Here is a 24,289-nt window from a genome sequence, read left to right as displayed (position 1 = left end):
CAATACAATACACAGAACAGAACAATTCCTTAAGACAGCATAATAATAAAATTTTAGAAGTACGGTTTAACAGTAGATGATATGACATAATTAGGTTTGGATATTTTTAGAGTCCTGGAGACCTCATCCATCTAGCTGCCTCCCCATTTGGCCATGCCACGGCTGAAACGTTGCTCCGATGAAAGGACCCTCTTTCCCATGATTCCTGTGATCCTCCATCAGGGATGACTTTACCATAGGCAGGCAAACAACTTGGCAGGTGGGCGTGGCACCAATGCCACATTTGGGTACCGAGAAAAGAAACAGAATAGGTGAGGGTTAGTATTCAAATATAATTATCATGTTACTTATGTTATAGTGCTAATGACTAACAACAGAGATGCAGTATGTACAGTTAATCAGCAGCTCTAGTCAGGATATGCTAAACTGAAGTAGTGAGTCTTCAGCCGGGATTTAAAGGCTGAGACTGAAGGGGCATCTCTTATGGAAGCAGGAAGACCATTCCACAGTTTAGGGGCCCTGTAACTAAAAGCTCGACCTCCCACTGTTATTTTATTAATCCTTGGAATCCTAAGCAGACCGGCATCTTGAGATCTTAATGTGCTCAGGTTTGTAAGTCATGATAAGTTCAGACAAGTAAGCGGACCTTGGCCATTTAATGCTTTATATGTTAAAAGGAGGATTTTGAAATCTGCCCTAAACTTAACTGGGAGCCAGTGTAAAGATTTAAGAACTGGGGTTATGTGTTCATATTTTCTTGTTCTTGTAATAATTCTTGCAGCGCATTTTGGATTAACTGGAGGCTGTATAGAGAACAGTTTGAACAGCCAGTGAACACCGCATTGCAGTAGTCAATCCTACTAGAGATAAATGCATGAATTAATTTCTCACAATCCTGTTTATTTAGAAAGCCTTAATTTCCTAACATTTTTAAGATGGAAAAACATGTTTTGGACGACTTTGTAATATGCTTTAAATGACATGCTAGAGTCAAAGATAACTCCTAGATTGCGGGCTGATTCAGTAAAATTAATTGGGATTCCAACTGAGTTAAATGACGACAAAATATTGCTGTGATCAGCGTCATTCCCTCCAACAATTAACATCTCTGTTTTATCTGTATTTAAAGACAAGTAGTTCTCATTCATCCATTCCTTTAATTCACTAACACAACTAATTAAAGACAACATCGGAGAAACTTCATTTGATTTAAATGAAAGGTATAACTGGGTGTCATCTGCATACGAGTGAAAATTAACATTATGTTTCCTAATGAGAGATCCCAGTGGAAGCATGTAAAGTGAAAACAGTAAAGGTCCCAGTACTGAGCCCTGCGGACACCATATTGAACTTCTGTGTATAATGATGGAGTACTGTCAGCACATTTCTGTACATACTGGAATCGATTTGATAAATAAGAACTGAACCAAGCGAGCACGGGCCTGTAAGCCCAACATCGTTTTCTAGCCTGTGCAGTAAAATAGAATGGTCAATGGTGTCAAATGCTGCACTTAAGTCCAACAACATAATTACAGTGGAATTTCCTTCATCAGAGGATATCAGAATGTCATTTACAACCCGTGTTAGTGCGTTTCTGTACTATGACCAGTGCGAAAGCCAGACTGGAATTTCTCAAATAAATTGTAATGCGTAAGGTGTGACTGAAGCTGACTGGCGACTACTTTTCTAGTATTTTAGAGAGAAATGGTAAATTTGAAATAGGCCTATAGTTATTTAGTATGTGTGGGTCTAGGTCTGACTTTTTAAGTAAAGGTTTAATGACTGACACTTTTAGTGCATCAGGTACTGTGCCATGCAGTAATGAACTATTGATAATGGTTAGAATAGGGCTGCAAGAACATCCATTGCACTTTTTACTAGTTTTGTTGGCACTGGATCTAGGGAACAAGTAGTGGGCTTCATTTTAGTAATTAAAGTTAAGACTTCCTGCTCAGTTACAGGATTAAAATTATTAAAGTGCTGAATGCAATGTGTGGCAGGGTCTGCTAAGCTAGTATTTGGTTTGTACTGTGATGCTGAGATCTGGGATCTTATATTTTTAATTTTCTCATTGAAGAAGTTCATAAAGTCTGTACTGCTAATATCTGTTGGTATTTTGCACTGTTGATCTGAATTCCCATTTGTTAATTTAGCCACTGCTCTAAAAAGTACCCTAGGATTTTTATTATTGCTATCTATTAATGTAGAATAGTATTCTGAGCGAGCTTTAAAGAGGGCTTTTTATATTTATTAACACTCTCTGTCCATGCAATTTGAAAGACATGTAGCTTTGTTGTTCTCCATCTGCGCTCCAGTTTTCGACACTCTAATTTAAGAGCTCGAGTATTTTCATTAAACCAGGGAGAGTTTCTATGTGCTTTGATCACTTTTGTTTTTAGGGGAGCCACTGTGTCCAGAGCATCTCTCAAGGTCACATTATAATGTGATATTAGCTGATCTAAATTGTTTTCCACGTTTACATTTGATGTTAACTGATCTAAATGGTTTTCCACAATTACACTCGACTTACTCAAGGTATCTATAAATTTTGAAGCAGAATTACAATCTAGATGTCGCACTGTCTTTGTTTTAATCTGCGAGTGCATTGCCATGGGCAGAACTAAATCAAATGTAATTAAGAAGTGATCGGAAATAACTACATTTAATGGAGTAATATTTAAATTTTGAATTTCAACTTTGTAAGTTATAATTAAATCTAATGTATGGTTATGATTATGAGTTGGACCTTTGACAATCTGACAAAATCCTACTGAATTTAACAAATAAGTAAAACATTTGCTAAAAGTGTCAGTTTCCACATCAATGTGTACATTAAAATCCCCCATCAGAACTACGTGATCATAATTTATAGCCAAATCAGACAGAAGGTTGCTAAATTCAGTCATGAACAATGAATATGGCCCTGATGGTCTGTAGACTAGCACTATAATTGTGTTGGAATCTGTTTTAATATTTAAAATGAATGCCTCAAAGGATGTAAAGTTGCCTAAATTTTTAGGAGTGATTTGCATTTTGTTACAATGAATTATTCCAAGGCCTCCTCCTCGACCAGAATCTCTAGACTTATGAAGGAACGAGTATCCATCTGGTGACGCCTCAGCTAGGGAACAGTGTCACATTTACTAAGCCAGGTTTCAGTAAGAAGACACAGATCAGATTTTGTACTTAATATTATATCATTTACCAAAACAGCTTTAGTGCCAAGAGAGCGAATGTTCAATAAACAGCATTTAAAACTGCATGGTTCTTTCTGAACTGCTGATATATTTTTGTTTTAATTTGAATTAAATTTCTATTACAGATGCCCCTGGTGGAGTGTCTGGTTTTATCCCTTGGTCTAATTATACACCTTATTTTTGGTTATCAATTAATTTATGGTTTGTATCAAGACTAAATTTACTGGATGCCCCACAACAGGGATTATGGGTAACAGCTTCAGGAAAATAACAGGTGGGATAAAGAACAGCCTGTGATTTAAGATCACATGACTGCGGCCTGGATGGTGCTCTAATCAGTCAACCAGGCAGTTTTGCTGCCATATTTTGGGATAATACATAAGATCCCTCCAGTTAGGATGAAGACCATCTCTTCTGAAAAATCCAGGCCTTTCCCAAAAATCATCCCAATTGTTCACAAATGCTATGCTTTTATTTGCACACCAGGTTTCTAGCCAGCAGTGAAAGGAATGCAATCTGCTATAAATCACATCCCTCTATATAATCTTGGTAAGGGACCAGATACAATTAAATTCCGACATTTTGTTTTAGCTTTGGTGCATAGAGAGATGAAGTTCCGCTTTAATACCTCAGATTGCTGTAAATAAATATCATTAGTGCCGACATGCAGCAATAAGGTAGATACTTCATCGTCGGCAACACGGTCCAATGCGGCCTTTATGCCAGAAATCTTGGCCCCTGCAAGGCACTTAACATTAACTGCTGGTTTAACATAGTTTGGAATTCTAACATTCCGCACTATGGAATCGCCAATTATGAGCACTTTATTATTCTCAGTTTCCACAGGCGCTGGAGAGCTGAGAACCTGTTCTGGGTCCGAATTGGTGACCTGGGTGCTGGGGACTAAATTTTGGATTCTTAGACCCCCGTCTTACTGTTACCCACTCGCCCTGTGGCTGAATTGGTGCTGCTGATTTCGGCCTCGCACTGACTACAGTGGGACCTGGAGAGACTGAAGCGAATCAGATGTAGCCGAATTGTCTAAACAAACCGAGTCGATCCAATTTTCGGTTTGCCTAATCGCTATCAGATTCCTAACGCGGTCCTCCAAATCGTGTCTTTTCCCGACCAACTCTAAATTAACTAAACATTTTTGGCAGGTGAAGCTATCTGCACTGTCGGCCGGAAAACCTGAGCTGTACATACTGCAGGACACACAACATATAAACGTGCCCTCGATGGGCAGAGAGCAGATAGAACTTACATTAAATGTTGAAGTCATCTTTGCCGTTTTTATAGGTGCTTCGGCGCTTTCCGTGTTCAGCTGAATCACCGTCGCTTTAAGTTTCCACCACCCGCTGAGCGATCGACTTTAATTTCTCACTGCCGGTTATTTCTACTGGTCAGCTGCCGGCTTTACCTCAGGTGAACTTGCTCGGGTGCTTTCGAAGGGCTACGTGCCTGTGGGAGACGCCGCCGCTCTCTGCTTCCGCTCGCTGATCCGCTGCCGCTCTCTGCTTCCGCTCTTCTGTTTTGGGACTGTGTTTGCTGTGGATTGCCCTGCCTTCTCAGGCAATTCTTTTTGTGCTGTAAGGAGGTTGTTCTGCTACAAAGCACTTTTGTTAAAAAAAAATATTTTATTTTATAAAGATTTTTCAAGGCCACTTCTATTTCTAGTCGAGGTTTTGGAAGTAATGACCCCTTGGGCAATAATGGGCATTTTTGGAAGTATTGATGGGTCTCATGTGCTTTTGCGACTCACAATGTATGACAATTACAAGATGGAGATATCCCCCTCTAGTGGGCATTATTGGAAGTGTTGTAGACTACGTATACTTTGGAACTCTTGGGATTTCCTAGTTCACAACAGTACCAGTTAAATATTTGTATACAACTTCCACATATTATATATATGTATATATATATATGCTAGCAAAATACCCACTCTTCGCAGCGGAGAAGTAGTGTGTTAAAGAAGTAATGAAAAAGAAAAGGAAACATCTTGAAAATAACGTAACATGATCGTCAATGTAATTGTTTTGTCACTGTTATGAGTGTTGCTGTCATATATATGTATATATATATACACATACATACATAAGCACACACATTATATATATCTCTATATATATATACATACATACTGTACATACATACACACACACATTATATATATATATATCTATATCTATCTGTCTATCTGTATATCTATATATATATATCTATATATATATATACACACATACACACACACACATTATATCAATATCTATATATATATATATATATATAGCAAAATACCCCGTTACATGGCCAGTAAGTACTGCCTTAAAAGTTTTATTAAGAAGAAAATTAAACCTTTTTAAACTGAGGGAAAATATACTAATAATTATTTGTTAAGGATCTCTTTGTATACCACATTGTGATTTCGGCCCTCTGGTTGTAATATGACCAAGCTGTGTGCTGAGCTTACTCTTAAGCATGCAATGTACAGTTGGCCATGTGAACAGTAATCTTCTTTCAAATCTCACAGCTTAGATTGCTGCTGTCATAATCGGTTTGAGTTTCATGGTTTGTTTCAATTACGACAGTATTTGTAGGACTTGTGTTGAAGTGACATTCGGCATCTGTCAAGCGTTGTAAGTATACAACCAGTTTCATCGATAACTTCACATCCAGCTTTTGAGAGTTTAAACATTCATAAACATCAAAGTGTCCACTACTGAAATCGTCACCTGTGAATCTAAGATGTTTAAGAGGCATTGGCGGTTGTCCAAAGGTGTAAAATATTTGGTCATTTCGGTACACTTGAAAGCGACAACCGAACAATTCAGCGGCAGCCATCAACTCACATGCAGATGCATAGGTGAAGGGTTTAAGCATTTCACTATTATAGTGCTCCTGTGTAGTATAATTATCTCCTGTACTGTCATCAGTCCACACCTTGAACCTGTCCCAGTCATTCAATACATAAGACACAATGTTCCTCCAGATATCAAGAGTGAGCCTGATATGGCCGTGCAATATGTAACAAAGAGAATGGAAAAGTTGGGTGCCATCTCCGGGCATGGAAACCACTCGGTAAGTGACAGTTCTTTGATCACCTCGATAGACATGTTAATGCGGGTACAGTTGGAATGATAAAGGAAATGGGTACCTGAACAATGTAAAGTAAGTCTAAAATGCCTACACAATAACTATAATCGTAATAAATGAACAATAAAACAGCGGAGAAGCCGTGGATTAAATAAAAAGGCTGTAGTTATCAGCAGGGAGACGTGAATCCCGTGGCGAAGCAAGGAAGGGAATGAAGAGACTGGAGCGACGGACGGCCTTATATAGGCAGGCAGCCAACAACATGGGAGGTGTTGGGATGGGGGACCCAATGTCGCCTCACACGGTGACTGAGCTGCAGGCTATGGATGTATATATGTACGTAAGTAGAATTCAGTTAGCGTTGGGAACCCGTGTACCAAATTTCTTGAAGATGGGCCCATAAGTAACAAAGACTGTTGAAAAGTTCAATATGGTGGCCGACAGTGGCATCATACCACCAAAATAAGTACCAAATTTCAGCCTTCTACCTACACGGGAAGTTGGAGAATTAGTGACGTTGGAAAGTTCAATATGGCGGCTGACAGTGGCGCCATACCACGAAATAAGTATGTACATTGGTTTGGTTAGCTTAGGAAGCTGCCTACCAAATTGCGTGAAGATGGGGCCATGAATAAGAAAGTTCAACATGGCGGACGTTGTTGACCGTTATGCGTAGAATATCGAAATGAAACCTGCTTAACTTTTGTAAGTAAGCTGTAAGGAATGAGCCTGCAAAATTTCAGCCTTCTACCTACACGGGAAGTTGGAGAATTAGTGACATTTGGAAAATTCAATATGGCGGCCGACAGTGGTGTCATACCACCGAAATAAGTACGTACATCGGTTTTGGTTAGCACAGGGAAGCCACCTACCAAATTTTGTCAAGATGGGGTCAGCCTTCTACCTACACGGGAAGTTGAAAAATTAGTGACGTTGGAAAGTTCAATATGGCGGCCGACAGTGGCGTCATACTATCGAAATAAATACGTACATCGGTTTCAGTTAGTGCAGGGAAGCCGCCTACCAAATTTCGTGAAGATGGGGCCATAAATTAGAAAGTTCAACATGGCGGACGTTGTCGACCGTTATGAACGTTACGTGTAGAATTTCAAAATGAAACATGCTTAACTTTTGTAAGTAAGCTGTAAGGAATAAGCCTGCCAAATTTCAGCCTTCTACCTACACGGGAAGTTGGAGAATTAGTGATGAGTCAGTCAGTGAGTGAGTGAGCGCTTTGCCTTTTATTATTATATATATATATATATATATATATATATATATATTGTAATAATCAGACAAACAAGTCATAAAGTTTTGGGGTTTTTTGGGCCCCGTATACTGTAACTAAAGGTCATCAGAATCTCAAAAAAACAGAAAATTGCATCAGACAAACAGGGATGGTTGCACGGACATTATTAAGAGGCGGACCGGAAATTAGGGATGTGGAATGCTGGGAAGGCGTGGTGGTGGATGGGTAGTGGATGTCATCAACGGGGGACCAGAGGAGAGAAAGGAACCCGGAAGTGATGGCATTTTATTTATGCGGGATGGATCATGGCGGCAGCGCTTCGACCTTTCTATGGGAAAAGAGAGAGAGAGAGAGAGAGGTTAGTACCCCACCTTTGTCCCCTGGCACGAGTTTTGGCGATGCGCATCGGGTCCTTCAGCTGCTCCCCATGCGCTCGTGCATGACAATATATATATATAAACACCTGTAGAATAAAATACAGGCAGTCCCCGGGTTATGTACGAGATAGGGGCTGTAGGTTTGTACTTAAGTTGAATTTGTATGTAAGTCGGAACAGATACATTATTTTAATAAATGCTATTGTTGACCAACTGTAACCAAGTGCTCTGCCAATGAATGATGGAGTTTCACCTCCTTCTGACCTTTTTATTAGTTCTAATTTATTTTCAATGGTGATGGTTTTTCTCTTCTTTACTGTATCACCAGCATTTGCATCAGATTTGTGTTTCAGAAACATTCTTGAAGGGTGAAGACAAAAGGTTAAGATGGGCTCTTCTGCACAGCACTGTGCACATTATCACAGCAGGAAGGCACCCGTCGTCAACACGTCTGATGTATATGGTGGTCCAGATCTAATTATGCAATTTTCATTACGCTATAACTTATTCAGCTTATTACATAGAAAATCACCCGAAAAATCTCGGACCATCGAGAAGTGTGCGAACTGATGACATGAAGAATCGTCTTCACGCTGAACTGGAATCGTCCCTGCATAAATCAAAGTCATCCAGACGATCTGGTTCTGCATAATTAGATTTGGCCCACCCTATACTGACAAGAGACAACTTCCTGCTATGCGTGTAACAGTACAAGCAGGCTTGCTATTTAAAATGAATGGGGGCAGTGAGGGGCGGTTCACCAGCCCACCTCAAAGTCACCTCCACTACAGTATTCTGCCTGCAATGTCCGCCGCACCACCTCCCCCATTCAACATGCAGCCATCCGAGGCACACTACAATGCTACACCCCGCTGCCCCGTTCACCCTCAATGGCCTCCGTTCAGCCACAACCAGGTCACTGCTTGCAGCATTACCAGCCGCCCACCTAGAATGAACAGGCAGCCATGTGTGGTAGGCGGGCAGTGAAACCGCTTGCCGCCGGGAGCCGCCCGAGGTGACGCTACACTGCGCGAGCAGCGAAATTGCCCCCCTCCAGCCTCTGTCCAGCCACTGCTTGCAGCGTCCCCAGGCAGGAGATGACAAAGCGGCAGTTACTGAGGCGCATGCGTCACAGCTGCAGCCCCGTTCGTATGTCGTTGGTTGGATGGCCATAACCTGGGGACTACCTGTAGTAAGTTGCTTGAATTCCTTTTTGTCTCATTGTTGGTCTTTTTGTTTGTTTGTCAAACACTCCAAAAAAACAGAACAAAGTTTCACTAAGTTTTGTATGTGCATTGCCTTTAAAATGCTGGCTAAAAGGTGTAATTGGGGAGAGAGGTTTTAATGGAAGGGGAAAATCTAAAAACCAGTACCAACACAGGAAATACATTTCCCATCAGGCTGAAGGATTGTACTGGGGCTGATGGGAGGATATCAGACAGCACACGTACTTACAACATTTACAACATTTTCTTCCCAACTATTTGGTTAACACTTATATTGTCTTGCAGTATTATAGCTTTTGTCTTAGAGTAAGTCTTTTTTCTCTTATTTTGGGTTGTATTTAGCCATGTTGAATTTCCAAAAGACCTTGGCTAGTACGCAGCAGGCTTTAAAGAACTGAAAGATTAATATATTCTGACTTGTAAACATGTTTGCTTCCTTTATTTTTAATATACAACAAATAAAAAATTGAACCAATATTATTTAAACTGTATATTTAAAAACTATCAAGCTTGTTTATGCTATAATAATGAACAGTGTCATTGATTTGTATTGATCCTTTCAGGTTTGCTTTACTTTTATGCCTAAAGCTATCCATCCATTTTCTAACCCGCTGAATCCGAATAGGGTCACGGGGGTCTGCTGGAGCCAATCTCAGCCAACACAGGGCACAAGGCAGGAACCAATCCTGGGCAGGGTGCCAACCCACCGCAGGACACACACAAACACACCCACACACCAAGCACACACTAGGGCCAATTTAGAATCACCAATCCACCATGTCTTTGGATTGTGGGAGGAAACCCACGCAGACACGGGGAGAACATGCAAACTCCATGCAGGGAGGACCCGGGAAGTGAACCCGGTCTCCTAACTGCGAGGCAGCAGCGCTACCACTGCGCCACCGTGCCGCCCGCCTAAAGCTGTATTGTTTATATTTCAGATGCTTAGATTTTTTTTGTTATAAGTAGTTTATCACCAAGGAGAAATTGTCTTTTCCTCTGGAGGACAGAGTGCAGGGTCAGCCATTGTACAGCACCCCTGTAGCAATTTTCACGTTAAGAGCCTTGTCGAAGGGCCAAACGGTGTAGGATCCCTTCTGTAACGGGATTTGAACAAGCAACCTTCCAGATTGCAGCACAGATCCTTAGCCACAGAGCCACCATTCCATTTTCACAGGATACCTTCCTATTGTTTCTTTGTCAGTAACACAATGTCATTTTGACTGTATGACTGTTTTTTTTCATGCCTTCACTATTGTCTGTATGAAAACTTCACCATTTGACTGGAATGGCATTGTAGCGCGGTGGGTAATGCCGCAGCCTCACTGTCTAACCACTGTCTGCATGTAGTCCATATGGTGTCTCAATTTTCTTGATGATCTGTCTGTGTATTCTGATTGCAGCCTTGCATTTAAAGACACACTTGTTAAATCTAAATAACTTTAAGTTGACAGGCACATGTCGCAGTAGAGCATGGGATATTAAGTCACTTCTAAATAATAAGCAGTCTTAATACAGATTATACATTACTACAAATTAAGGTAAAACACAGCCATAAAATAACTTTAAATTGAGTTGAATTAAGGTGAGTGTGGTTGACTGTGCCCTGCAATTGACTAGCATTCCAGCCTGAGTTGTGCAGGCCAGGCTCTGGCGCCAAGTGATCCTCTAATGAACAAATTAAGTTCAGAAAACTGAAGGATGAATGGACAACCTGATTGACAGTAATGGGCTGGATTCACTTCAGAAATTTCTTTTAGAATTCCGAAAACCTGAGAAACCAATTCACTGAACTTTTTTTTTCTATTTCTAGCTGCATGGAAATGCAACCTTGACTGCAGCTGTAGACATTCTCAGCTTGCCCGAGACTGCAAAAGACATTCCACCCAATACCAAGTGTCTTGTTGCAGGATGGGGAAAAACTGCCTACAATGGAACAGTGTCAGACGATCTCAGAGAGGTCAATGTGACCATTATAGATTGGTCAGTCTGCAAAGATTCTTATGAAAAGGTTAGAAAGAAAGTAACCAAGAATATGATCTGTGCCGGCGACAAGAAAGGGAATAAAGATGCCTGCAAGGTAACAAATCAGTTGTGACTCCAATATGTTTCTATGCTATGCCTTTTTTAACCAAGGTTACATAATGATATTAATGTGTCCTGTAGCTTCATTTGGGATGTTTGAGATGATGCAAAGTCATTAGAGTCAGTTATTACTTTAGTTAAAACTTCTCCCAGTTCAAGCCAAGGCTCCTTATCTGTGTGTGAGATCTAGAGTTGTATAGGGTAAATACCACAGTATAATGTTATTTAGAATACATGATTTCAAGTGTGTTCCATGTCTACAAAGATCTGGGTAAGTGTAAGATGAAAGGAAATGCAAAAAATGCTGAATACATACCTAAAGGAGAAACTTCTTTCATGTTATACTAATAATGACATGAAGTGTATAATGTGTGAAGACTTTAGTCCAAATATCAAATAAACATGTGCGCTTTTATTCAAGAATATACAGTGGTGTGAAAAACTATTTGCCCCCTTCCTGATTTCTTATTCTTTTGCATGTTTGTCACACAAAATGTTTCTGATCATCAAACACATTTAACCATTAGTCAAATATAACACAAGTAAACACAAAATGCAGTTTTTAAATGATGGTTTTATTATTTAGGGTGAAAAAATCCAAACCTACATGGCCCTGTGTGAAAAAGTAATTGCCCCCTGAATCTAATAACTGGTTTGGCCACCCTTAGCAGCAATAACTGCAATCAAGCGTTTGCAATAACTTGCAATGAGTCTTTTACAGCGCTCTGGAGGAATTTTGGCCCACTCATCTTTGCAGAATTGTTGTAATTCAGCTTTATTTGAGGGTTTTCTAGCATGAACCGCCTTTTTAAGGTCATGCCATAGCATCTCAATTGGATTCAGGTCAGGACTTTGACTAGGCCACTCCAAAGTCTTCATTTTGTTTTTCTTCAGCCATTCAGAGGTGAATTTGCTGGTGTGTTTTGGGTCATTGTCCTGTTGCAGCACCCAAGATCGCTTCAGCTTGAGTTGACGAACAGATGGCCGGACATTCTCCTTCAGGATTTTTTGGTAGACAGTAGAATTCATGGTTCCATCTATCACAGTAAGCCTTCCAGGTCCTGAAGCAGCAGAACAACCCCAGATCATCACACTACCACCACTATATTTTACTGTTGGTATGATGTTCTTTTTCTGAAATGCTGTGTTCCTTTTACGCCAGATGTAACGGGACATTTGCCTTCCAAAAAGTTCAACTTTTGTCTCATCAGTCCACAAGGTATTTTCCCAAAAGTTTTGGCAATCATTGAGATGTTTCTTAGCAAAATTGAGACGAGCCCTAATGTTCTTTTTGCTTAACAGTGGTTTTGCGTCTTGAAATCTGCCATGCAGGCCGTTTTGCCCAGTCTCTTTCTTATGGTGGAGTCGTGAACACTGACCTTAATTGAGGCAAGTGAGGCCTGCAGTTCTTTAGACGTTGTCCTGGGGTCTTTTGTGACCTCTCGGATGAGTCGTCTCTGTGCTCTTGGGATAATTTTGGTCGGCCGGCCACTCCTGGAAAGGTTCACCACTGTTCCATGTTTTTGCCATTTGTGGATAATGGCTCTCACTGTGGTTCGCTGGAGTCCCAAAGCTTTAGAAATGGCGTTATAACCTTTACCAGACTGATAGATCTCAATTACTTCTGTTCTCATTTGTTCCTGAATTTCTTTGGATCTTGGCATGATGTCTAGCTTTTGAGGTGCTTTTGGTCTACTTCTCTGTGTCAGGCAGCTCCTATTTAAGTGATTTCTTGATTGAAACAGGTGTGGCAGTAATCAGGCCTGGGGGTGGCTACGGAAATTGAACTCAGGTGTGATACACCACAGTTAGGTTATTTTTAACAAGGGGGCAATTACTTTTCACACAGGGCCATGTAGGTTTGGATTTTTTCTCCTAAATAATAAAACCATCATTTAAAAACTGCATTTTGTGTTTACTTGTGTTATATTTGACTAATGGTTAAATGTGTTTGATGATCAGAAACATTTTGTGTGACAAACATGCAAAAGAATAAGAAATCAGGAAGGGGGCAAATAGCTTTTCACACCACTCTACATGTGGTTGTCAATGAGTTAAAAACTGAAATTCAAATGTCAATCGACAGGGAGTTTACACGTATTCTTGAATGGTGCAGAGGTAACAACTGCTGCCTTATAACCCGAAGGTCCCGGGTTTGAGACTGAGCACTCCATGTTTTGAGTAGTAAGCTGCTATTATTATTATTATTTCCAGTATGATTGGATGCCGTTCCAGTGTGCATCTTAAAATCAATGAATGAGAACAAAGTTTCATACTAACTTAAATCACCTCATGATCATTTCTAACTGACTTAGCAAGCACTGCCATCGATCATTTTAACAGTTTTCCATCCACACTGGCTTTTTTCAGACCATTTTCTACAAGTTTATCATCGACACTGAAATGCGAAAAACATGTAAATCTTTTTATTTGGAGGAGATGTGTCATTTATCACTTAACAATAAAATTACCAGAGTCTACAAAAAAACTTGTAGATCAGTACCACCTTAAATCGCTTTTCACCGCTCCATCAGCGTCTTTTGTCGTTTAAATGTGTTGATAACCAGCAAGCAGCCTACTATCACATCCCCCACCGGCGCACAGTTTTCTCAGCTCAAGTCAGTTGCTTAGAGTTGAATAGAATGAGATGTCAAGCAAAGCGACACCTTTTATAAACACTACATCGTTATTTGGAACACATGCATTTCATGTGTTGTCTACAACAATCTGTGTACAGTAAACACATCGTTAAAACAGAAACGTTTTTCATGTTTTAGTAATAATTGACAAAATGTAGACATGAAGTGTAAAAAGTGTTAAGCCTGATTTCCAAATATGAAATAAACACTTTCACAAAAGGTACAAATATAACAGAACAAGTATGCTTCAATTCAAGAATATAACTGCAGAAAAAGAACCTGCATTAGGGTGCGACATTGACATGCATATACTACGACCACTTTGGTGGTGCAACGGTATCAGCTGTTGACTGGTAATCAAAACTTCACGGGTTCGATCCCGGATGAGTCCGTTTTGTGAAGTGAACTGCTCTTATTCTTAATATTTTAGAATAAAAACATACACTTGATTTCAGTCTGTAACAGCCGGTGTAAATGTGTGATACTCATAAAGGTTAGCTTTGTTTTTTTTTTTTTATTCAGTTATATTCTCTCAGTCGTGTTCACGATCCCACTTACCCCCCTCACATTTGACACTGCTGTTTTCACATAAAGACGTGCTATAACAAAGGTGAACTCAGATCATGACGACTGTTCTACATCGGAGCAAGAATGCACTTTTGCCATTGCTGTACTTTGTATATGTACATGGGTTGCTCTGTACTCTACTTGTAGGAAGTAAGTAAATAAACCAAGGTAAATGAATAAATAATATTCGAACTGGCTCTTATATACAAACTACAGTGACGGCAGCTTCCACCTGCAGCTAACTCTTCAGTACGCAAGCGACTCTACACGTTAATGTTTAGATCTGGACGGTGTATGTGCCCCAAAAAAAAGTCTAACTGCATTCTTTTACCATTGCTTGCGTACTAAAGTGTCAGCAGGCACTTTTCGTGGCATTACACGTATTTTTTGAGCATGCCCTCTGCACTCAATTTGTGAGTTTATGCTGTAGGAAGTAAATAAATAACTCAAGGTAAATAACATTTGATCTGACTCTTACATACAAAGGACAGTGTATGAAAAGATGGTGCATATGCCCAAAACATTAATATTTATATGTTACTAACATAAAAACCAGATCGAAATACGTCTATTTTGCCATTACACACACTTTGTGAAATAATTTCTACACATCATTTTTCAAACAAAAAAAACACCAGTATTATTGAGAATCAGAATTTTTGAAAGAAGACCAAGCACACACAATAACTCAGCACTTAGTCTTATTGCACAGCAAGGAGGTTTCCTCTGAAAATACTAAATCAGCATAAACTTTTTATGCCACCTGGTTGGTTTTGTTTTGATTTAATTCCTTATTTATGCAGGGATTCACACAAGAGAATAGAAAACATAATCCCACAATAAGAGAGTAAATAGTACTAGGAATATGCGATAAAAGTATTATTTTCAGATGCCTTTTCTTATCACAAACATGTGTCGGAAGCACAGAATACATGTTTTTCTATATGGAACCTTTTGTCATTTCATTGGTAAGTTTTTAAGATTTTGTTTGCTGGTCATGTTCTGTGCCCCGTAGCTTCCATTGTAAAGTGTCAATGTAGGCAAGATATTTTTTATAAATTTATAACTTACTAAACATGCCCATTTTTCTAGCCAAAAAAGTTATTGAGTACTGATCCACATCTTGAGATTACACCCATTTTGTAAAATAGCTTATACAATATAACATAAAAAAACACCAATATTATGAAATTCAGCTGTTTTAAAAGAAGACCAAGGGCCTCATGTATAAACAGTGTAATTACCAAAAAAAAGTTGCGTATGCCCATTTCCATGCTCACATAGTGATGTATAAAAACTAAACTTGTCATAAAGTCACGCACATTCTCATGCCAGCTCAATCCCTTCTATACGCAAGTTCTCTGCTCAGTTTTGCAAACTGGCGGCACCCAGTGTCAAAGCAGTGCTACTGTTCCAGTTTGGTTTCCCTTTAGTTTTTAGATTCACATCTCTGACGCACCTTTATAACTACACTGAAATGAACCACATTTTGTTTATTAGTTTAAGGCATGTGATTGCAGTCAACCTGTAACCATATAATGGTCCACGGAATGGCCAAACTATTCTAAATACCATCACTGCTTTGGTTGTGTTATTCCCAGTGCACCACTGAGTATTTAACCCACTGTATCTGAGTGTGGAATCACAGCTGTACAGATTATCGGTGTACGGCATCTTGCACATGCTGTCTCAGCCATGCACGCAGTCTATTTGAACTGTTCCCATACGGCAAAGTCTTTCCTGTAGGGACCTCACGGTTCAGAAACAGTTTCATCCCAAGTGCTCTAAACACACTCAATCAGTTCATCAATTGCTCCTGGTAGAACTGTTTGTACTAATAGGTACAATCACCTCACTGTAAACTTGAACTACAGTTATAATATTCCACAATATGAGCCACTTTATAAAGTGTGTATTTACATATGATGACGACTGGCTTCTAAGTTGATTTAGATTTCCAAGTGCTATCTTCTTGGAGCTCTTGATATTATTTTTAAGATTAAATGCAGAAAAGCATGTTTATTACATTATACAGATAAGTTTTAAACTTCATTAAAATAATGTATATTGTTAATAATTAAACATGTGAGGACACGGTGGCACAGCACTAGCTACAAGCTGGCGCCCCGTTCAGGGATTGTTCCTGCATTGCGCTGTATGTCTGTTGGGATTGACGTGACCCAGTATGGATAGATGGATGGAATAATTAAACATGTACTACAAAGATATTTCAATGTTTGACAAAAGTTTTGAAGAATCAGCGTACTAAGCTTACAGATGGCTTGGCATCTACAGAGCTGATTGTGTGGCGATTGGTTACTTGGAGAAAGAAAAGGAAGGACAGGAATAAGAGATTAGTACGTTTGAAAGAGACAGTACTGCTGCAGTAAATTATTTCGTCGAAGATTGCGCACAGCATAGCAAGCATCTTGCGGGAGGCAGGAACAATCTCTAGACAGGGCGCCAGCTCATCACTAATACTGCACCACCGTGTCCCCAAGTTTAATACATGCTTTAATTCTTATCAATATGAAAATGGTATCAAGTATACATCTTAATATTTAAATTGTTCAGAGAGCTGTAATATCATGATTGTAATGTATTCTGTATCCTGTCGGTGGAAGAAAAAGCCTGTTTAAGAAGCACGTAGTGGTTCACACACATAGAGAAAATAGAAGAATGCAAAGAAAGGAGCATTTAACTTGCTACTTTAGTTACGATGGGATCTGAGAAACTAGTAAATTAAAAGATTTTAAGATGAAGTTTATGATGTTCTACTTTGACAAAATTAAGTACATAATTAAAGTGGAAATTTCGAGATTAAAAGTTGACATTTTTCTCAACTGTGTCCCTATTTCGTTTTTCTTTTCTCTGTATTCTAATACACTTCCACATGACACTCACAGTGGGCTACGACTCGCCTTTTCATGGCGACATTGATATCTGATCACTTCTTATTTATTTGTGACACTTTGCGACTTTCTGAACTTAAACTTTCAAATTTCTCTGCCACTTTGTTTTTGTTTGTGTTTATATCACTGCTTAAACCAACAAATAGTAAGTTTTTCCTTGCCTCCACTTGGTATTCGCTGAAATTCTTCTGTTTCCCCTGTGCTTTTGCCATTGTCTTTTCACAGAATGCTGAGCTTAAGGGGCTGTTTATATTGATTTGCATATTCAAAGAGGCATAATTCTGGAAGGAGTTGGGGAGTGGCGGCAGGCTTATGCACTTGTGTTACTTTTCACGCTGACCGGGATTTACGTAGAGGAATAATGTGGAAGTTGGCATACTCACAGATTTATGCATTTGGATTTTTTTTGTGCATACTCACATTTCCGCTTTTGTCCGTATACCATGTTTTAGTGTGAATTCTACGCACAGAGTTATGCATGAGGCCCCAGGTCAATTTGATAACAACTTCAAATCCAGCCATTTAAGACTCTCTACATAGATATTGGCAGATTCGTCTTACCCACCAAAGATGATCCAATACAAACATTTTGAAGCCACAAAGCTCACTAAATAGCAGATCAGCTCTGAAAAGCTACAAACTGGATATGAACACCACAAAGAAAAAAACAGCCTAACAATATTCATTTATAAAGTGGAACACACAGAAGAGCCCTGATTTTTCACTCTCTTGACATGCATAATCTGTGTTTTCTGTTTTAGGGGGATTCAGGAGGGCCATTAATATGCAACAATTCATTCACTGGAATCGTCGCATTTGGTGAAGGCTGTGGAGCAGCAAAGTATCCAGGAGTCTACACACATCTGACAAATGAATACCTGAATTGGATTAAAAAAGTGATACAATCCTACTAAAAACGGGCAACAACAAAACATCGGATAGTGTTCATGTTATCATTACTCTGCTTTTTCATGTTTAAATGAACCACTTAATAGTTTCAGTGATACTTTTATCTGAAGTATGTATGGCTTATTTGTTAGGTAGCACTAGCCTTAAAAATTTTGACCTACTTGTAAAAATAACCCAAAATGTGGTGTTATTTTAGTGCTAGACTGTATGTGTTTTATACATTATGCGTGTGCAAATGTCACATAATGCACTTACTTTGTAATTGCTTTGTAGAAATTATTTTAATTAACTAATTTTAGGGCTAGGAGCTGATGCATTCAACTTTGTTGTATGAATATTTTCTGGAATTTAGAACGTATTATCTACTACTATTGGTGTTTTGTTCAGTTTAGTAAAATTAAATTTTAAAAAAATGTTAGTTTTGTTGACTTATATAAAATAAATGTGCAGGAACAATGAAAAAATCTCTTTATTTAATCAGAAAATTTAGTAAACTCTAATTTTTACCACAGTTTTCTACTATTTCAATATACAGCAGACAAAAATGACAAGAAAGATAACATCATATATAAAATATAAAATAAAAATAGGGTGCACAGTTGAAGTCAGAAGTTTCCATACACTTAGAATGAACTCTTTAAAACTCACTTTATAACTCCTCCACAGATTTTATACTAACAAGTTATAAACGTGGCATATCGTTTATGACATCTACTTTGTGCAGAACAAAAGTATTTTTTTTCCAATAATGTTCATAGACAGCTTATTGACTATACCATAATTCCAGTGAAAATTCCAGAAAATGATGTCAAGCCTTTAGGCAATTAGACAGTTAGCTCCTGATAGCCAATTAGCCCAACTGGAGTCAACGTGTGGATGTATGTTAAGGCCTACCATCAAACTCACTGCCTCTTTGCTTGACAAAATAGGAAAATCAAAAGACATCAGCAAAGACCTCAGACAGAAATTATGGACCTCCCCAAATCTGGATCATCCTTGGGAAACAATTTCCAAATGCCTGAAGGTTCCACGTTCATCTCTACAAACAATAATACGCAAGAATAAACAGCATGGGTCCAGGGAACCAGGCCCCTTCTTCAGGCAAATTAAATAAATATTACAAATTTATAAAAGGTGTCATTTTGGTTGACTTCTCACTATATTCATAATAGCTAACATGGTACAACACCCTAGTACTACAGATAAAGACAATGAAAAGTGAAATACTCTGTGAAAATTGATGGAAAAAATTACTTTTGTCTTTCACAAAGCAGATGCCTTGAATGATACACCAAATTTGTAGTTTGTTAGTATAAAATCTGTAGAGGGTTTATAAAGTGAGTTTTAATGAAGTTAGTTTTAGTGTATGTAAACCTCTGACTTCAGCTGTATATATAGTATAAACACAGATGCACAGTGCATGTCTATGTAGTGTATATATGTAAGAGATTTGAAGGGCTATGTCAGCGTATGTCTGCAAAGTGAAAAAAGTTAAAGGTTATTCCACTACGAAAAGGACAGAGGGTTTAGAGATGCAAACCTGATGAAGTCTAACAGCCAAACTGTTGTGTCTGTTCCCTTCTTTCTTTTTCAGCGTGGAATAACCTTTAGCATTTTTTCTTTCACATATATACATATCACGTCAGTGGACTACTTTCGTCTGGCACTTCTGAGGCACTTCTACAACCCCGGGTCTGAGGGGGCATTTGGGCTAAGTTTGTCATACTTTGTTCCCTCCACAGTACTGAGGAGATGCCCAGTGAGGGCATCTACCTATATACCCCATGGCCACCAGAAGGAGGGGTGATTCTGTATAAAGAGCACACCACAGATTGGAGATCCTAGCTGGTGACTGAATGAGGCACCTCAAGCCTTTTCTCTATTTCTGGAAGCTCTTTTGTTCCCTTCTTGTGCCAGAAAATGTGTGGGTTTTTTTTTTTGCCCTTTTCTTTTGATTAAATGTGGACATCCGGACTGGCACCCCAACATTTCTTCTTGTGGACCTGCAGTAGCTCTTTTGACCATTATACATATATTTAGTCATATGAAAAACTCTGGGAACCCCTCTTAATTCTTTAGATTTTTGTTTATCATTGGCTGAGCTTTCAAAGTAGCAACTTCCTTTTAATATACTGTATGCCATGCCTTATGGAAACAGTAGTATTTCAGCAGTGACATTAAGTTTATTGGATTAACAGAAAATATGCAATATGCATCATAACAAAATTAGACAGATGCATAAATTTGGGCACCCCAACAGAGATATTACATCAGTTCTTAGTTGAGCCTCCTTTTGCAAATATAACAGCCTCTAGACGCTGTCCTCCTATAGCCTTTGATGAATGTGTGGATTCTGGATAGAGGTATTTTTGACAATTCTTCATTACAAAATCTCTCCAGTTCACTTGAATTTGATGGCTGCTGAGCATGGACAGCCTGCTTCATATCATCCCATAGATTTTCAAAGATATTCAAGTGAGTGGAATGTGGCGGCCATTCCTGAACATTGTACTTCTCCATCTGCATGAACGCCTTTGTAGATTTCCAACTGTGTTTTGGGTCATTGTCTTGTTGGAATATCCAACTCCTGCGTAACTTCAACTTTGTGACTGATGCTTGAACATGATCCTGAAGAATTTGCTAATATTGGGTTGAATTCATTCGACCCTTGACTTTATCAAGGGCCCCAATCCCTAAACTAGCCACACATCCCCACAGCATGATGGAACCTCCACCAAATTTGACAGTAGGTAGCAGGTGTTTTTCTTGGAATGCGGTGTTCTTCTTTTGCCATGCAAAGCTTTTTTAGTTTTGACCAGATAACTCCATTTTTGTCTCATCAGTCCAAAGCACTTTGTTCCATAATGAATCTGGCTTGTCTAAATGAGCATTTGCATACAACAAGCGACTCTGTTTGTGGCATTAGTGCAGAAAGAACTTATTTCTCATCACGCTGCCATACAGATGTTCTTTGTGCAAACTGCGCTGAATTGTAGAACGACGTTACATTTAATCAGTATTGAGCAGTGACATGCATTCAAATCAGCAAAATTACAACGGGACCCACATTTTTGCACAGCCAGTTTGTCACATTTGATTTAATTTCATACCATCAAATAATGCTTCACTAAAATTTTTTGTTTGGAAAACACGCTAATACACAGATATTCCTAGGAAATGAAAGACATACCACTGTTATCTTTTTTGTTGAAATTAGAGTAAATTATTATTCGGGCTGAGAAGGATTCCCAAACTTTTTCATATGACTGTATATATATAATATTTATATATAATACACTACTGTGGCTGTTCGCTTGTCTGTCCAGGATTAAATCACCTGTAGCTCGCAAACTGCTTGAACTACGGACCTAAAATTTGGTACACATATACTACATGACGTTTACTATCTGCTTTCGTGGTGATGACTGCCCTACAAAAGTTATTCCTCTTTTTATTTTTATTTTATTGTAGAATCAACTCTTGGCAGCATCCCTACCACATTCACCGTCACTTCCTTTACCTCTTCATATCAGGCAGATTAAAGACTTAAGTGCCATCTTAAGTGAAAAATTAAGGAACACGTACTAAGTAATTGCAACACAAACACTGACTTAATCAGTTTTAAGACGAAAGAAGTAAAGAAACAGGCTGCCAGGGTGGAGAAAAGAAGTGCTGCTCAGGAAGCAGCAAGTGCATCAACCTCTGAGCAAACACATGCTAAACTTACAGAGAAAGAGAATGAAAACTATAAATGCTCAAGTCAAGTGTATTCACTGCACATTTCTCGTGCAGTGCACCGTTACAGGTATTTATATATATATATTGTCACGCACGCGCGAGTAGGAGGCCGCGGATTGATTCGATAGCACCTGGGAAACCATTCGCCGCCAGGGAATGGCGGGTATTAACTTTCTCCCTCTGCTTCCTCATAGAAAGAAAGACCTTCCTGCACCATAGGCCTGGATTGACCGCAGTGCGATACTTCCGCCCTTCCTCCGCCATCTTGCCCTGACGTCATCCTTCCCATCCTCCCTTGCGGTCCTTCCCGCATCCCTCCACTTCCGGCTCCTCCCCAATAAAATGGCGCGACGCCAGGAGTCGGCGGCGCGCTATGAACTGTTTTGTTTATATTTGACCTGTTTTTTTTTCTGTACAATATACGGGGCGGAAACCCCAACCCTTGCTGTCTCCTCGGTCCTTTACATCTGGCGCAGCCGGCAGGATAGAGAGATCCCGGAATGACGGAGGGACAGGACCTCAACACGGTGCTGCAGGAGATGAAAGACCAGCTCCAGGCTGCAGCTGCGCAAGCCGCCACCACCGGGAGCTGGAGGCCACGAAGGCCAGGTTAGTGGAAGCCCAACGGGCGAGACCAGACCCGCCAGGCAGCCGCCTCATCCTTAGTCCGATGGGCCCTTCGGAGGACGCCGATGCCTACCTGGGCATGTTTGAGAGGGCGGCCACCCGAACGAGTGGCAGCGGTCAGTGGGCGTCCATCCTGGCGCCATACCTGAAGGACCAGCGCATGGCCTATTATGACCTCCCTGAGGAGGAGGCGCTAATTACGACCTCCTCAAGCCCGAAATACTGGCCCGCTACGGCATTAGCCCGGGCCAGCAGGCGGCCGAATGGCGGAACTGGGTCTTTGACCCCGAAAAGCCCGCGCGCCCAGGCGCTCGAAGTTCTGGGGCAAGATGGGCGCTGGCTACGGCCAGAGGACCCGACGGGCGGAAAGTGGTCGGCGGGTGGCCTGTGAAGGCCTGGTCAATGCGATGCCCAGTTCCCTCGCCCAGCAGGTCCGGGACACGCCTATCAGAACATGTCGGGCCTCCTCGGCGTCCTGGAGCGTCAGTTGGCGGTCCTCCGACTTGGGGGGTCAGAAAAGCCTGCTCGCGGGAACCGGCAGGGACGGGCGGCCACCCCGAGCCCCTCGGCGCGCTGCAGAAGCGCCAGCCAGAGCCAGAGAGAGGTCGGGTCCGCCGCGCTGTTTCAAGTGTGGCGAGACCGGTCACCTGCTGCCAAACTGCCCCATCACATCGCCCGGAGCCTATGGACTGCAGCTGGACATCGTCGGAGAGGTATTGTACCCGCCGCATCCCTTGGCGAGTCGAATACGGGAGTGGTGTTGCTAAATGGGCACGCCGTGGTGGCTTTGTTTGATTCCGGCAGCAACATTACCATTGTTGCTCGCCGTTTTGTCTTACCGCAACAGTGGTTAAAACAGCATTTGTTGGTCACCTGTGTGCATGGGGGGACTAGGTCATATCGTTCCGCTCACTGCTATGTCACCTGGAAGGGGAACCAATCAAATGACGGTCGCTGTGTTACCTGACCCCCTTCCCAGTGATTTTGGGACAAGACTGGTCTAAAAGAATCAGCGGTAAGCCATTCGCCGCTCCCGGGGCCTCGTTGGATCTTGTTATGAGGGGAAAAGGCACCCCTCCCGCGGCCTCCACGCCGTGCACAAGGGCAGGCCCTATGGGGCTGGTGTCTCGGGGGACCTTTCCGTGGCTACGGACCTTGACCCGGAAGATTCCGCCGGAGAAGGGACTAGCCAGGGAACTCTTCCCGGCCCAGGCCCCAAGACCCTCGGCGGCCTGGACCATCAATTTCGTCCACGCCGGCCTCCTTTAAGAGGGAGCAGTGGAATGATGACTCCCTGCGCTTTGCCGGAATGCGTCGTTCTGCCTAACAGCTCAACAGCGGACGGATCCACACGCGGGAACCCTTCTTTGTCCTTGAGAATGATCTGTTGTACCGAGTAGCTACCCATGAGGGCGAGGTGCGGAAGTTGTTGCTAATTCCGCGTACCTTCCGGCGGGAGATATGCGAGCTGGCACATGCTCACCTCCTAGGCGCCCACCTCGGGGCGAAAAACACTGGAGAGGATTAAGCTCCGCTTTTACTGGCCTGGGATCAATGAGGAGGTCCGGCGGTTCTGTCAATCCTGTCCGGAGTGCCAGACCCGCCAGATTCCTAGGAGGGACCGTGCTCCTCTAGTCCCTATTCCCCTCGTGGACATCCCCTTTGAA

General features: G+C 40.9%; 1 protein-coding gene across 1 annotated transcript in view; it reads left to right on the top strand.

Annotated features, from left to right (window-relative positions):
- The window catches only part of LOC120527184 (granzyme A-like), a 29,810-nt gene extending 11,101 nt beyond the window's left edge, over positions 1-18,709 (top strand). Inside the window, exons 4-5 of the mRNA XM_039750337.1 lie at positions 10,959-11,225; positions 18,110-18,709. Coding sequence (XP_039606271.1) covers positions 10,959-11,225; positions 18,110-18,262 — 420 coding nt within the window. The 3' untranslated portion in view covers positions 18,263-18,709. The remainder of the gene's footprint in view (positions 1-10,958; positions 11,226-18,109) is intronic.
- The last annotated feature ends 5,580 nt before the right edge of the window (positions 18,710-24,289 follow it).

The sequence above is a fragment of the Polypterus senegalus genome, chromosome 4 (genome assembly GCF_016835505.1).
Source record: "Polypterus senegalus isolate Bchr_013 chromosome 4, ASM1683550v1, whole genome shotgun sequence".
Lineage (NCBI taxonomy): Eukaryota > Metazoa > Chordata > Cladistia > Polypteriformes > Polypteridae > Polypterus > Polypterus senegalus.
This window is presented reverse-complemented; position numbering and strand designations above follow the sequence as displayed.